Consider the following 13,080-nt stretch of genomic DNA (forward strand, 5'->3'; position numbering starts at 1 on the left):
AACAGCAGTCGCTTTCTAAAACATCGGATATGTATCGGATTCAGTACCACATACGAAAGTGACCCAGATCGGATTTGAAAATATCGGATTTGTGCCGTTCACACTGTCATACCATGATCGGATATGGGTCGCATAGGGTCAAAAAAATCGGATTTGATGCGCTTTCGCCTGCAGTGTGAACGTAGCCTTATAAGCTCACTCGTTTTCAGTCCAGTCCATGTTCCTGACCATTTTTCAGAAAAATGCTTTTTTTTACCTGTGAATCACTAGAGCATTGAAAAGTAGGGGAGAGCGGGGATAGTTGTAACATTTTTGACATTTCTGTCTGTAAATTGGAGCTCTTTTAAGGCAGTGGGTTCAAAATGTAATGCAAAGTATTTACATGTCTCGGCTATTAAATAGTGCAGCTATTTTCTCTGCAGCACAATTACCCATTGCATGATATGGTCTCAAACACAAAGAGTGAAATGTTACAATTAACCCCATAGTCTGGGTTAGTTGTAACATATCCTGGGGTAAAATGTAACACAATGAAATAAGGGTACTAACAAAATATTAACATGTAATCTTTGTTTATTCAACACATGAACGCACTTACATCCATTTATGTAGCTGTGTGTGTGTGTGACAGAATGCAGAAATCTAACTTTTGAACATATTCCAACCCCCCAAAAAAGACAAATTATGGAATTTTCTGCAACTGAATATTTCATTAATTTTGGTTGGTCTTCCTTGAGTTTGGCCTCATTGGCTCAGTGGGCATTATAACCTACAACTCTTGCACCAATTTTGAACATAACAATGAAGCTGAAAAATGTAGTTGTTCACCAGCATCGCAATTCCATTACTTTTTATCATGGCTTACCTTGGTGTGGTTTGCAGAGTGCTTCAGAAAGATGAGGAAATCTGTTTCTTGCACCCATCCTGATTTATTTCCACTACCAAAACTTCCTACTGGTCCATCTCTGACACAGTGGTCTGCATAATGTATGCGTGGGAACACAAACAGTGGAGGAATTGTGTTGCCAATGGCCTTAACCGCATATACAAATGCGACCAGTGAACCTCTCTCTGCTGATGTCGTTGCCCCAACTTGTTTAATATAAGTTAAAGTAATAGTGTGGTAAAGTTGTAACATCTGCATTATTGTTACAACTAACCCAGACTGTTGCTGTTACAACTGACCCAGACTCCTATAGCCATGAACTAGCTAACATTACAGCCAACGGCTAAAACATTAGCACTAAAGACCTACACAGAATATATCCCCATAGACATACAAATAACATAATTCAAGTTTGATGAGTTTAACTGCAAAGCAGATAATGCTATTAGAAATTGAAATAAAGTAGAAAAACTTACTTTTTGGCATACAAATGACTTTTTTTCGTGTTAAATTGTCTGTGTTTGACAAAATGTGCTGATTTTTCACATGTGATAGCAGAACTGAGTTGGGCATGCACAGGATGAGTCACATCATTTGAAACTTAGCCCTGATTGGAGAAATTGGAAGTGTTACAACTGACCCACGTTACAACTATCCCCGGTCTCCCCTACATAACTCAATTGTACAAATGCCTTATATGCTGTATTTCCATTTATGTTTGCTCATTTCAATAAACCTCTACGCCTATTGTCCATTTTCCTCGGAAAATATAAAGGAAGGAGGGTTGGCTCAAGACTTTTGCATAGCATAACATGTCTGTCTGTATGGGTTTCTGTCTGTCAGTTATAATTATGGTTCAGGTTGTAGTGCAGGTCTTCCATGACATGGAAGGTCAGTGGCTCAAACCACTTTCTTGTATCCTCATTGAAGTGTCTGTGCACAAGATGCCAGACTGTCTTTGGTGCATCCACTGGTATGTTTTCTCTTTTTAAAGATTTTACATCCCTGCTGGCTGAATGTTGGGGGAGCTAGACTGTGTTTAAAATGCTGTTTTGCAGTAGCAAAAGCACAAAAACACTCACTATAGCTGATAGTAATACCTAAGGTGTGATGTATAAGTTATTTTTCTTGATTTCCTACAGTTGCTGTAATATCTCGCTCGACTACAGGTTTGGCCAAGGACATCTCCTAATCTTTTTTTCCTCGCACTCTCTCTTTGTGGAACAACTGTGCTAAATTCAACCAATTTTCCCTCAATAAACAGCATAAGACAGATGGAGTGCTTTCATCCAGTCAGCAAATCATGTTGGGTAAGATTGATGTTCTCTCGCCTTCTTTCTCTCACACGAGCACGCACTCCCACTCCCTTAGATCACTGTATGTGTGTCTCTGTGTTTATGTGGTCAGCGGCAGATGCTTTAAATTGGCAATCCTGTGAGAGCTGTGCCACTCCAGTCCACTGCTTTCCTCTAATCATCACACTGTTGAGACCCAAAAACAAATATTGACACGGTGCAAAATAGTCTGTCATTTCTTTGTATTTTGTAGCCATAAATTATGCAGCTTTTACTGAGGATCATGTAATGACTGGTAAGAAAATTGATCAGGGCTTTAGGCTTTAAAAATTTGAGTAAAACTAATGTTTGGCATAAAATATCACAGCACTGAAGTTACAATTAAATTAAGGACTCTTCCGCTTGACGAAAGAGGCAGTCAAGCTTAGCATACAAAGCAAACGCTTCTTTCAATATTTCGAAATTAGGCATATGTCTGGGGGATTTCATACGTGATTCCCAAAGATGCTTGACTGTATACTCTAAGTAATTGGTTTGAAATCCTTCTTGTTCCATTGTATTTTTTGTGACAGCTTGTCAATGATCCCCGAAGCTTCCTTCTTTAACCGCAGACATTTATAAGCCACAGAGCAGGTTTGGTCGCAAATTCAGCTGAGGTCGAAAATCATCCACTGTCATTCGTGTTCTGGCAGTATTTTTCTGCTGGATATAAGACTTAATGGTCCGCTGAGCGTTTTAGACACAAACACTGGAAGATCTAGCAGAAAAGGGAGCCCGAGAGAAAAAGAGCAGCCGTCTCACAGTGAGACAAGTGTCTACATAAAACATGGCTGCCATTTCTTCCTTTGATCTAAACATGGCTCAGAGTGTGGATTATTAAAGAGGAGGATCTGTTGTCAAAATCAACTCGTTTCTCTGTAAGAACACACACACACACACACAAAATGTAGTGATAAATTGTCTGCCACTACGCTGAAAAAGGCCAGCTCAGTCAAAAAAAAAAAAATCAAATCAGCAATTTTCAGAGCAAAACTCTGATGCAGTAAAGATTACTCACAGGTCAACAGATGGTAGGAAACTGATGATAAGAGGTTAAATAGGACACAAGGGCATGGCTTAAAAGAAATGTATATAAATATTTGCAGTAGTATTATTAATGCGGATTTAAACGTGCATGTCAAAAGTTAAATACGAGCAACAAGCAGCCATCACATATAAATTGCTTCAGCTGTATGTGAGAGGTACAGCTCGAGTGAATCCTGCAGGTCCCAAATACTACAGTGTGTGAAGCAAAATCTTGCTATGTATTATTTAGCAGGATACCATTAGGAAATCACTCACTTGCAAATATAAATACACTGAAGCAGCCATAAGAATCCTACGATTTAAAACAGAATAAAAGCTGTCTCTTTCCCTGAGGGAGACAATTAGCAGAAGCACAATCCTCTGTTTCATCTCAGAAGAATCTCCACTTAATCTCTCTGTATTTTCAGCCAGTTCCTGTGCAGTGGCTTAATTCACATTCTGAGCACAGCAGATCCATTGCTGGCTGGCTTTCTTGTGAAAACTTCAATATGGATCTGGGTTCTTTTGACTGACTTTGTACTCTGGAAGGTCACCTGCAGGTTGAAACCAACAGTGTTCGGAAAAGAAAACCCCAGTTAACTTACATCCATTAGTACATGGCTTTATTCAAAAGTAAGATCCCAGTGGGAGATCCAGCATGGGGCCACTTATAAGTTGACAGTTGAAAAAAAACAGTCTGCTTCTCAATTTTTGGGTCTCGCAGTGCTGTTTTGTTTTAAGTAGCTATTTTGTTGTTTCAATGAACTAAATGAAAGTGCATTCCCTCCATGTCACCTCGGGGGGGGGGGGGGGGGGGGGGGGGGGTTTGTTTTTGTTTTTTGAACTGTGATCTTAAGCAGACATTTATAAACCATTGGATTTTGAGGTAAGCCTTCAAAACCTCCCATAATCCAATACAACATCACCACTTACTTGTATCTGACAGGCCTCTGCAAATTTAGATGACCCCTGCAGGCTTTGCATAGAATTGGGCCCTGATTTGGGGTAATATTTGAGCAGAAGAGCCAATACTTCTTTGATCTAAAAATCTTAAGGGAATGATTGCCAATAGTGAGTGGAGATGCTTGCCAACACAGCACAAATGGTAAAGTTAAAAAAAAAAGAGAGAGAGTACTGTGAAACAGTGCAGATGATGCTGGTGTCACGCTGGGGGAAAAGAACCAGTGCTCAATTCCCCCAAGCTTAGAAGAAACAGATAAAGCCAGTGAAAAGGCTTTATGTCAGACTCTATTAATCCATGGCTGCGCTTAAGAGTTGGCTGTTAAATCATCTGTGAGTGTGCAGTAAGGTAGCTTAGTGCTGATGTTGCACCTCATTCCACAGATGGGAAAACACTGAACCACCATAAGTGAGGCTTCACTTCCCAATTTAAGCCTCAGAAACTACTGAATCCTCCAACTTCAGAAACTACTGTACTGGCAGTCTCAGCCACAGTGCTACTTTTTCCCAAAAGAGTATGTGTATGTGACATAGTGGAGCAGGTAACACGACGGGTGTTTAAATGTTATGATTAGTGTGTCGTCAGCAGAGATGGGCAGTAACGCGTTACTTGTAACCACTTGTAAAGTAAGGGATTACTATTGCAAAAACGGTAATTAGATTACCGTTACTTTCCCGTAGGAACGCTGCGTTACTGCGTTACTAAAACCGTGAATTTTTTGCAAGAATATCTCATGACAGTGACGTAAGTGCCAAGTTCGTGACAACAGCTGTGTGCAGATCAACAATGGATAATATATTGAGTACGGAGAGATTATGAGCATGCAGTGTTTAAAGCATGGAAGTACTGACCTTACTTTAAGTTTGATTCCATAAAAAGTGACAAAAACATTAGTGTCCGTTGTGCGTGGGAAGAAAACTTCTTTTTACAGCGAAAAAAAAAACCCCTAAACTTCCGAGCAAGCACCGAGCGCACTACGACATAATGGGAAATTCACAGAGAAACTCGCGGATTCTTCAACTGACCGCTGCGGCACACCTGCACCGGCTTTACAGGTGAAAACAGAGCAAATAGACCGCTAGTCTTTGACTTTATTTATTTTCTGCTGTGTTTGACTTGCATCTATTTGAAAGAGTGAGTGGGTTAAATATTAAACAAATTTCTTCCAGTCAGTGAATGTTGCATATAATTAAATTTTTGCCTGATGCATAAAGTTAAAAGATTAAAATTAATAAAACAAGTTTTAAAAAGGAACTTTTCCATTTGATTCCATTTTGTATGATGGATTATGCAGAAAAAGTAGAACTGGGCTGAAAGATCTATCGCTTTATCACCTATTCAGGTTGTAAATCGTATTTTTAAAAAGTAACTAAGTAATTAATTACTTTTGAAAATAAGTAATCAGTAAAGTAACTGGATTACTTTTTTGGGAAAGTAATCCGTAATTAGTTACTGATTACTTTTTTCAAGTAACTGTAGCCTGCATACTTTGTCTTGCTATGCAAGATGCTTACAAACATACATGCAGGTTTAAAAAATAAAGCTCAGATTAGAAGTCTGTTGCTGGTCTTCATTTCATTAGCATTGTGCCTGTGGATGCAAGTGCTTTCAGTTTGTCTACGCTTAAACATCTCATCTATCTTATTTTACTGTTTTGCAGAAGCAGTAAAAGTACTTTGTGTGTCATAATTGGCAGTAGGGTTGTCAAATTACCAGAATTTCAGACGTGATACAGACTTCAACTGATAAAACACACACAAACCCACACACACGTGCAATAAGACTAAGTGCAACACTCTTTTCTGACAAAGCTGTGTTTTTACTCAGTTGTATATAGAATTTGTCTTCTATTTTTATCCTATTGTATATTTTATTCTATTTTATTCTACTGTATATAGTATTTTATGTTATTCTATTCTATTCTGTACAGTTGTGTAGAGTATTTTAATTTTATTGTATTCTAATTTTTGCTATATAACTTTTGCACTGTCCACCTCCTGCTGTGACAAAACAAATTTCCCACGTGTAGGACTAATAAAGGTTATCTTATCTTATCTTATGTTATACCAGGAAAATACTCCACACCATTTTCAATACCACAAAGAAGCTTCTTACCCCATCCTGCAACAACGTAAGTAATAGCTCTAAAAAGTCATTAATTTTTTAACTAATTTTCCCAAATATAAGTTAGATTTATCTAAATAAGTATTAAAGTTTATTCGTTTTACAAATAACTTCAATAATTTCAATACTGTCATGATCCTGGGTCGTTGACCCAGCGTTTTGTGTTTCTTTTTGGGTTCATCTTGTGTTTGGTGTTTATTCTGATTCTGTATTAATTCTTTGGGTTGGTTGTCGTGTTTATTATCCCTACCTGTGTCTCCCCTCTGTGCTCCGTTCAGGTCCCTGTGTTTTTGTTGCAAAACAGTCTGGGTGTTTCCGGTTTTACTTTGTAGGTCTGCCTCTCATCATGTCCATTAGTATCAGCTGTGTCCACCCCTGCATGTCATCTCCTCATTACCTAGTGTGTATTTATAGTGTGTGTTGGCTTCTGTTCATCGTCGGATCGTCTGTGTTTCTCGGTGTAACTACGTCTCTCTGCATTCTCCGCTCCCCGTTTCATGCTTAGGGTTGTTATTTAGTTTTCCCAGTCTAGGTTTTTTCAGTCATTCGTCTTGTCTCACTACCTGTTCAGTCGCTCCACTTCTGCAAATAAAACTTCATTCTCATCACCAGTCAACTGCCTGCATTTTGGGTCCTTTTCCTCCTACACCACACGGCTCACGCCGCCAGCCGTGACAGCACGATCCGACCATACTATGGACCCCGCAGGCTCCGCCCGTGAGGAAGATATTCTCCGCGTACAGTGTCTGATGAGCCGAATAACCCGCGCCACGGACAATTTCTGTTGGACTAAACGCTATTAAGGCGATCGTCGAAGGAAATCCTTTCCTTCGTGAGCTTTCCTGCTATGGAGATTTCATGGGAGAATTAAGCCGAGGCCAGGAGGCGTGGCGGGCTCGGGAGCGGTCAGAGCACGTCGATTCCCGGAAGGCCTCGCTGCAGTCGCAGCCGATGGAGATCTCTGCAACGCAGCAGCAGACTTTACCGCGGAGAGCTGTTTCCGTGCCGGTGCCAAGGAATTCTTCAGCCTCCGCGTCCCGCTCTGATCACTACACACCTGCCTCTTTCCTCGCGGCTATGTGGTCAGACGATGAGGAGCCAGCTTCCTTTTCCCCTTCATCACTAGCCTCCTCTGTCGTCTTCTCCGCATCCTCCTCCCGCAAGAAACGGCGTATGCACCGCCAGCGCTCCTCTCCTCAGCTGGACTCTGAGATTATGACACAGCCAGCTGTGGTGAGTGGTAAAGACTGTCTTTCTGCTTTCTCCGAACTGCAAAGTGTTACCCCAGAGACTGAATCCAAAGTTTCTATGGGCTCAGGATCAGATATCACTGTCTCAGTTAATGCTGAAGCGGCAAAATTAAAGACTGTGGTTTCGGAGACCATTTTTTCCAGTCCCAGGGATTTAAGGGGCTCTCTTCATGCACCCTCTGAATCCAGGGATGCTTTAAAGGGTACGGTTAATACTGACTCCAGGATTGGAGATGCTAGCCCTGTTTTTCAAGGGACTGCGACCCCCTCCGGGGCCTCCCCAGAAGCTGAGCCACCTTCCTCAGCTGATTCTGGACCCCTGGAGGTTAAGGAGCCAGGGCAGGTCGTTCAGGAGCAATCGCCTTTCCCACTGTTAGCACAGCAGTTAGCTCAGTCTCCAGCATCAGCTGCTCACTTGCCCTTAGCTCAGTTACCAGCTCAGGTTGCAGGTCAGCTATTAGTTCCACCACCTGTTCAGCCATCACCTTCACCTACTCCTCCTGTACATGCAAGCCAACCCATAACGGACAGTTCAACAACTTCTTACTCTAAGCAGAGAGACAAACCCAATAACAATGGAAACATTCCTCAAGAGCTGGCCAGTTCTGAGACTGAGACACACTCCAGGGCCTCCCCAGAGGCTGGGTTTCAGCCCCCAGCTGACTCTGGACCCCTGGAGGTTAAGAAGCCAGCTGAGGACTGCACCGGACTGTCGCTGCGTGAGCTGAGTCACTGCTCAGTGCAGCTGCAGTCTGCTATATGTTTGCCAGAGGCCCGTGTGCCTGCTGGTTCTGTTGCGTCCCTGCCAGAGGCCCGTGTGCCTGCTGGTTCTGTTGCGTCCCTGCCAGAGGCCCGTGGGCCTGCTGGTTCTGTTCCGTCTCTGCCAGAGGTCTCCGCACCTGCTGGTTCTGTTCTGTGTGTGCCAGGGGCTCCGGTGCCCACTGGTTCTGAGACTGTTTTTGCTGGGGGGCCCGAGGGGCCCGTCCAGCGTCCTGCCTCGTCAGCTGGAGGGCCCGAGGAGCCCGTCCAGCCCCAAGACTCGTCAGCTGGGGGGCCCGAGGAGCCCGTCCAGCCCCAAGACTCGTCAGCTGGAGGGCCCGAGGAGCCCGTCCAGCCCCAAGACTCGTCAGCTGGGGGGCCCGAGGGGCCCGTCCAGCGTCCTGCCTCGTCAGCTGGAGGGCCCGAGGAGCCCGTCCAGCCGCCAGCTGCAGCCTCATCATCCTTGCCAGCTGCAGCCTCATCATCCTCGCCAGCTGCAGCCTCATCATCCTCGCCAGCTGCAGCCTCATCATCCTCGCCTGGTCCAGCCTCCCTGTCTTCACCCACACCGTCGCCTGGTCCAGCTTCAGCTTCATCAGCTCCGCCTGGTCCGGCCTCCTCATCAGTGTCATCAGCTTCGCCTGGTCCGGCATCTGCTTCAGCATCCTCCTCGCCTGGTCCAGCGTCTGCTTTGGCTTCATCCGCTTCGCCTGGTCCAGCCACTGCTTCATCCTCGTCTGGTCCAGCCACTGCTTCATCCTCGTCTGGTCCAGCCTCCGTGTCTTCAGCATCGCCTGGTCCGGCTCCAGCCTCCGTGTCTTCAGCATCGCCTGGTCCGGCTCCAGCCTCCGTGTCTTCAGCCTCGCCTGGTCCGGCTCCAGCATCCTCATCAGCCTCCCCAGATAGCAAGGAAACACTGAAACAATGTTGAGTCAATATCAGGCTGTGTCATTGAATCAACGTTGAAGTGTGACGTTGACCTAACGTCACTCTTGCACCCTTTTTTAACGTTGAAACAACGTCAGGTTTTGATGTTGAATCAATGTTGAAACCTGACGTTGATTCAACGTTATATTTTCTAATACTGCTGACATTGAAACAATGTCAGATTCTGATATTGAAACACTGTTGAGCTATGGTGTTGATTTTCCACCTCTTTCGCACAGTTGCTTTTTATTAAAACAACAGTTAAATCATGACTGGAAATCTACCTTTCTTTATAGGTATTTTAACCAATACTAAACTACTGCATGTTTCCATCAATACTTCAACCACCTAAACACATAATTGTACTTATTCCTTAAATTGGACACCCTTTATAAAAAAAACCCCAAATGTCTCACAATGTATCATGTCAATATTAATATCCTAAAATAAGAAAGCATTGCATGTGATGTAACAGAGAAAAAAATAAACATAAAAAGGTCAATAGGCATGTTTCGTTTGCTAAATACTTTATTAAAAGACAGTTTCCTATTTACGTTTATACGATTCACAGAAGTTTGTAATTTTTTGCATGATGTGCGTCCTGCACCACCCAAACGATCTGGGGCGTATCGGAGCCATTTCTGCACTGCTTGTGCAAAGACAAACTCGGACATAGTTTGCCCCTAACTGCTGCGTCAGGCTCCAATCAAGGCAAAGCGTCTCACCTATAGACACATTTTAAGAGATGGAATTAGCGTGTCTCATGTCTTAAATGTGTATGCAAGTGCTTGTGTGTTTAATCAACAAGCCGTTGTTATGTATTTAAATCACATCTGACAGCTATTACACTTTATAGTTACAAAGTGTACATAACCTTTATATACTTACCATTGCCTTGTTTGCCTCTTGTGATTGAAGAGCTGCCTCTGCATTGTTTAGCTCCTCAATGTTGTGCAAGGGCAAATCCAGAGGCAGTACCCCAGCATCTACCGATTCATTGCAGCCGGTATTGCGGATGGCTCTGACCTCCTCACGGAGTTCGTTAACAGCTCTCGTCAGGTCTGACAGAAAAAGATAATTTTTTTTTTTAAGTATTTAAGAATACAGACAACTTATCAAAAGTTTCCTTGTGTCACACACAGATATGTACAAAGACACTAGACAGTATTTTATTACCTGGTATTTTCACTCGAGGGGCCTGGGGAAACCATTTTTTTGTGGGCTGATCATCCTCTGAGTCACTATATGTGTACAGGGGATTTGGTCTAAAGAAAAAAAGTTGAAAACGGTCATAAGTAATTACAAATGTGCTTTTGGAATATTTTTTCCTAAAGTTACAGTTTGATTTATAACAACACACACAGGAAACAGATGTGCAAGAAGGTACAGTATACAAGGAATTTTTGAAGTGCACAAGTGTACACGGCTTTGCATTTATAAAAAGTTTACAAGCTTCCACTTTTTGGACTATATTATGTGGTGATATTGCAGTATGCAAGCACCACAGATATGTATAAAAGACAAGATCATAAATTCTTAGCAATCAAAGATATGTTTGTGAAATAAAAAAAGTTTTACTTGTGCTTTCTTTTATGACTGGTCTGAGTTTCAGCTTCGGACTGAAGGTCAGACATATCACAGTGTTCACTTAGATATTTCTGAAGACTGCGTTCTGCTTCGTGAAACGTGTCTGGAAGTACAAACACAATGTATGGCCAGACATAAATTAGGACACGAAAAACTTGTTATTGTTACATTTATACAACACCAATCCAGATGATACCCACCATGGCTTATTAGAAGTCGGACTGGTGCATAGGTGAGCCATGTTGCACCAGGATGAACTCTCCTCTTTACTGCGTCGTGGATCCTGAATGTGTCTCACGGAGGATATGGAGGCCATGACAATTTCTCCCCATTTATCCATGATCTAGGGACTATTTCTGTACCACCAGTGCTAAACTGCACAATGCACCAGTCTTTCATTTTTATCTTTTTTTTTAATTTGGAGTCCTTTTTTGCCCTGTCTAGGATAAACAGGAAACAGATAATTACAATATATTTCATAGTCACTACAAAACTTGATCTATTGATTGAACTAAATAATAAATAATAGCTTAAAATGTATATAGGCAACAATTACAAGCAAACCCGTATATGTAAGCATTTAAACACTGAAGATAATAAAATTAACAGTATTTTGTCTAAGTCTGCCATTGTAGGAATTCATGGCACCGAGACAAAAACTTGGCGCACAGTGTGGCGTCAAAATAGGCGCACACCTTTGACGCTGCATTTTCTCCGTCTTCCTCGTCCACACGTAAATGCTAAACGCAGTTTACGTGTGGACAAAAGGTGCAAACGCAAGTTAGGTGAGCGTGCAGCGTAAAGTTAGGTGAGCGTGCAACGTAAAGTTAGGTGAGCGTGCAACGTAAAGTTTGAATTGAGTGCGAATCGAAGCGGGTGCTCTCCAATCATTAAAAGTAACAAAGTCATTGAACACATTTATACAGTTACCTTTACGTTTATCAATCATATATCACAGATTTACAATTTTTTGTAGTACTATGCTAAAAAGCAACCACAGAGCGAAAGTCTGGGTCAAGTGCCGAGGTGACGGCAAGAACAAAGGAACCCTCGAAGCGTTAAAGCTAGCTTTGTAAGGGAATATAACGGAAAAGTATGAAACGAAAATGTTTTCTTTGTTGATAGACTTTGTTTGCAGTGCAATTTATTTGTTGCCGGATTGTAAGATGAAAGTAGACACAATTTCGGGCTCCCACATTTTATCCGAAACTTTACATTAACAAGTTTGTTTTGTTTTTTTTACTGTTATTCAAATGCAACCGTGGAAATAACGAATAGAACAAAAGTCATTCATTCTTACCTTATACTAATCGTGGTGCAGGCCAGTGCAGTGCATGAACTGATGCCTTCTCCGGTCAATTCCGCTGAGAGTAAATCTAATGTCCCGCTCTACTGTACAAGACAATGGTTACCTGGAGGGATGTACCAATGTGATAGGGGTGCTGCGGAATAGTCCAAGTGGTAGCAGCTTTAATTTCCCGCTCAACCATAAATCGATGGTTTTTCAACGTGATTGTTGTCACCTTGTCAACTATAAATAGATCAACAATCAACGATGACAGAACAACAGTGAATCAATGTTATTTCAATGTCAGTGTCAGGTTTCATCAGTATTTCAATGTTGTTTCAACATTGGTTTTGTGTTGACATTTCAATCCTGACGATTCTGATGGTTCAGATGGAAAATCAACATCTGTTCAATGTCTCCTTGCTATCTGGGTCGCCTGGTCCGGCTCCAGCGTCCTCATCAGCCTCGCCTGGTCCGGCTTCTGCTTCAGCCTCGCCTGGTCCGGCTTCTGCTTCAGCCTCCGCATCCTCATCATCCTCATCAGCGTCGCCTGGTCCAGCTTCTGCTTCAGCCTCCGCATCCTCATCATCCTCATCAGCGTCGCCTGGTCCGGCTTCTGCTTCAGCCTCCGCATCCTCATCATCCTCATCAGCGTCGCCTGGTCCGGCTTCTGCTTCAGCCTCCGCTTCCGCTTCGCCTGGGGCTGCAGGGGCCACGCAGCCTTCAGGTCCCCTACTACCGCCTCCACATCGTCGGTCATCTGCCAGGCCGCTTGTTGGGCATCTCCGCCACCGTGGACGCCCTCCTGAGCACCCTCCTGAACGCCGCCACTGCCTTCCGCGTGGCCGGCCCCCGGATCTGCTCTGTCGCCGCCACTTCCCAGAACTGTTTGCCCGTCGCCGCAGTTGCCGTCCACACGGTCGGCCCCCAGAACTGAA

General features: G+C 43.1%; 1 protein-coding gene across 2 annotated transcripts; it reads right to left on the reverse strand.

Annotated features, from left to right (window-relative positions):
• Nucleotides 1-9,863: 9,863 nt before the first annotated feature.
• LOC146667833 (uncharacterized) lies at nt 9,864-12,559 on the reverse strand. Of its 2 annotated transcripts, none has more exons than XM_085408529.1 (6): nt 12,155-12,559; nt 11,055-11,290; nt 10,846-10,957; nt 10,444-10,532; nt 10,156-10,328; nt 9,864-9,992 (listed from the first exon to the last, which is right to left on the reverse strand). In XM_085408529.1, exons 3-6 carry the CDS (start codon nt 10,899-10,901, stop codon nt 9,963-9,965), a joined length of 348 nt encoding a protein of 115 aa, XP_085264655.1. In that variant the 5' UTR covers nt 10,902-10,957; nt 11,055-11,290; nt 12,155-12,559; the 3' UTR covers nt 9,864-9,962. The 2 variants fall into 2 exon arrangements, with proteins under 2 accessions (XP_085264655.1, XP_085264654.1); XM_085408528.1 differs by having other exon boundaries at nt 11,055-11,294.
• Between the last annotated feature and the right edge of the window lie 521 nt (nt 12,560-13,080).

Source organism: Rhamphochromis longiceps, linkage group LG6, assembly GCF_057381845.1.
Source record: "Rhamphochromis longiceps isolate RC_006_pf linkage group LG6, R_longiceps_female_GT1.1, whole genome shotgun sequence".
Lineage (NCBI taxonomy): Eukaryota > Metazoa > Chordata > Actinopteri > Cichliformes > Cichlidae > Rhamphochromis > Rhamphochromis longiceps.

What these genes read in the sequence shown, in the direction of transcription:
- LOC146667833 (XM_085408529.1), bottom strand. Translation starts at nt 10,901, where the DNA reads ATGTCTGACCTTCAGTCCGAAGCTGAAACTCAGACCAGTCATAAAAGA. An exon ending in CCCTCGAGTGAAAATACCAG is followed by an intron (nt 10,329 to 10,443) that starts GTAATAAAATAC and finishes TTTTTCTGTCAG; the next exon opens with ACCTGACGAGAGCTGTTAAC. An exon ending in AAGAGGCAAACAAGGCAATG is followed by an intron (nt 9,993 to 10,155) that starts GTAAGTATATAA and finishes ATGTGTCTATAG; the next exon opens with GTGAGACGCTTTGCCTTGAT.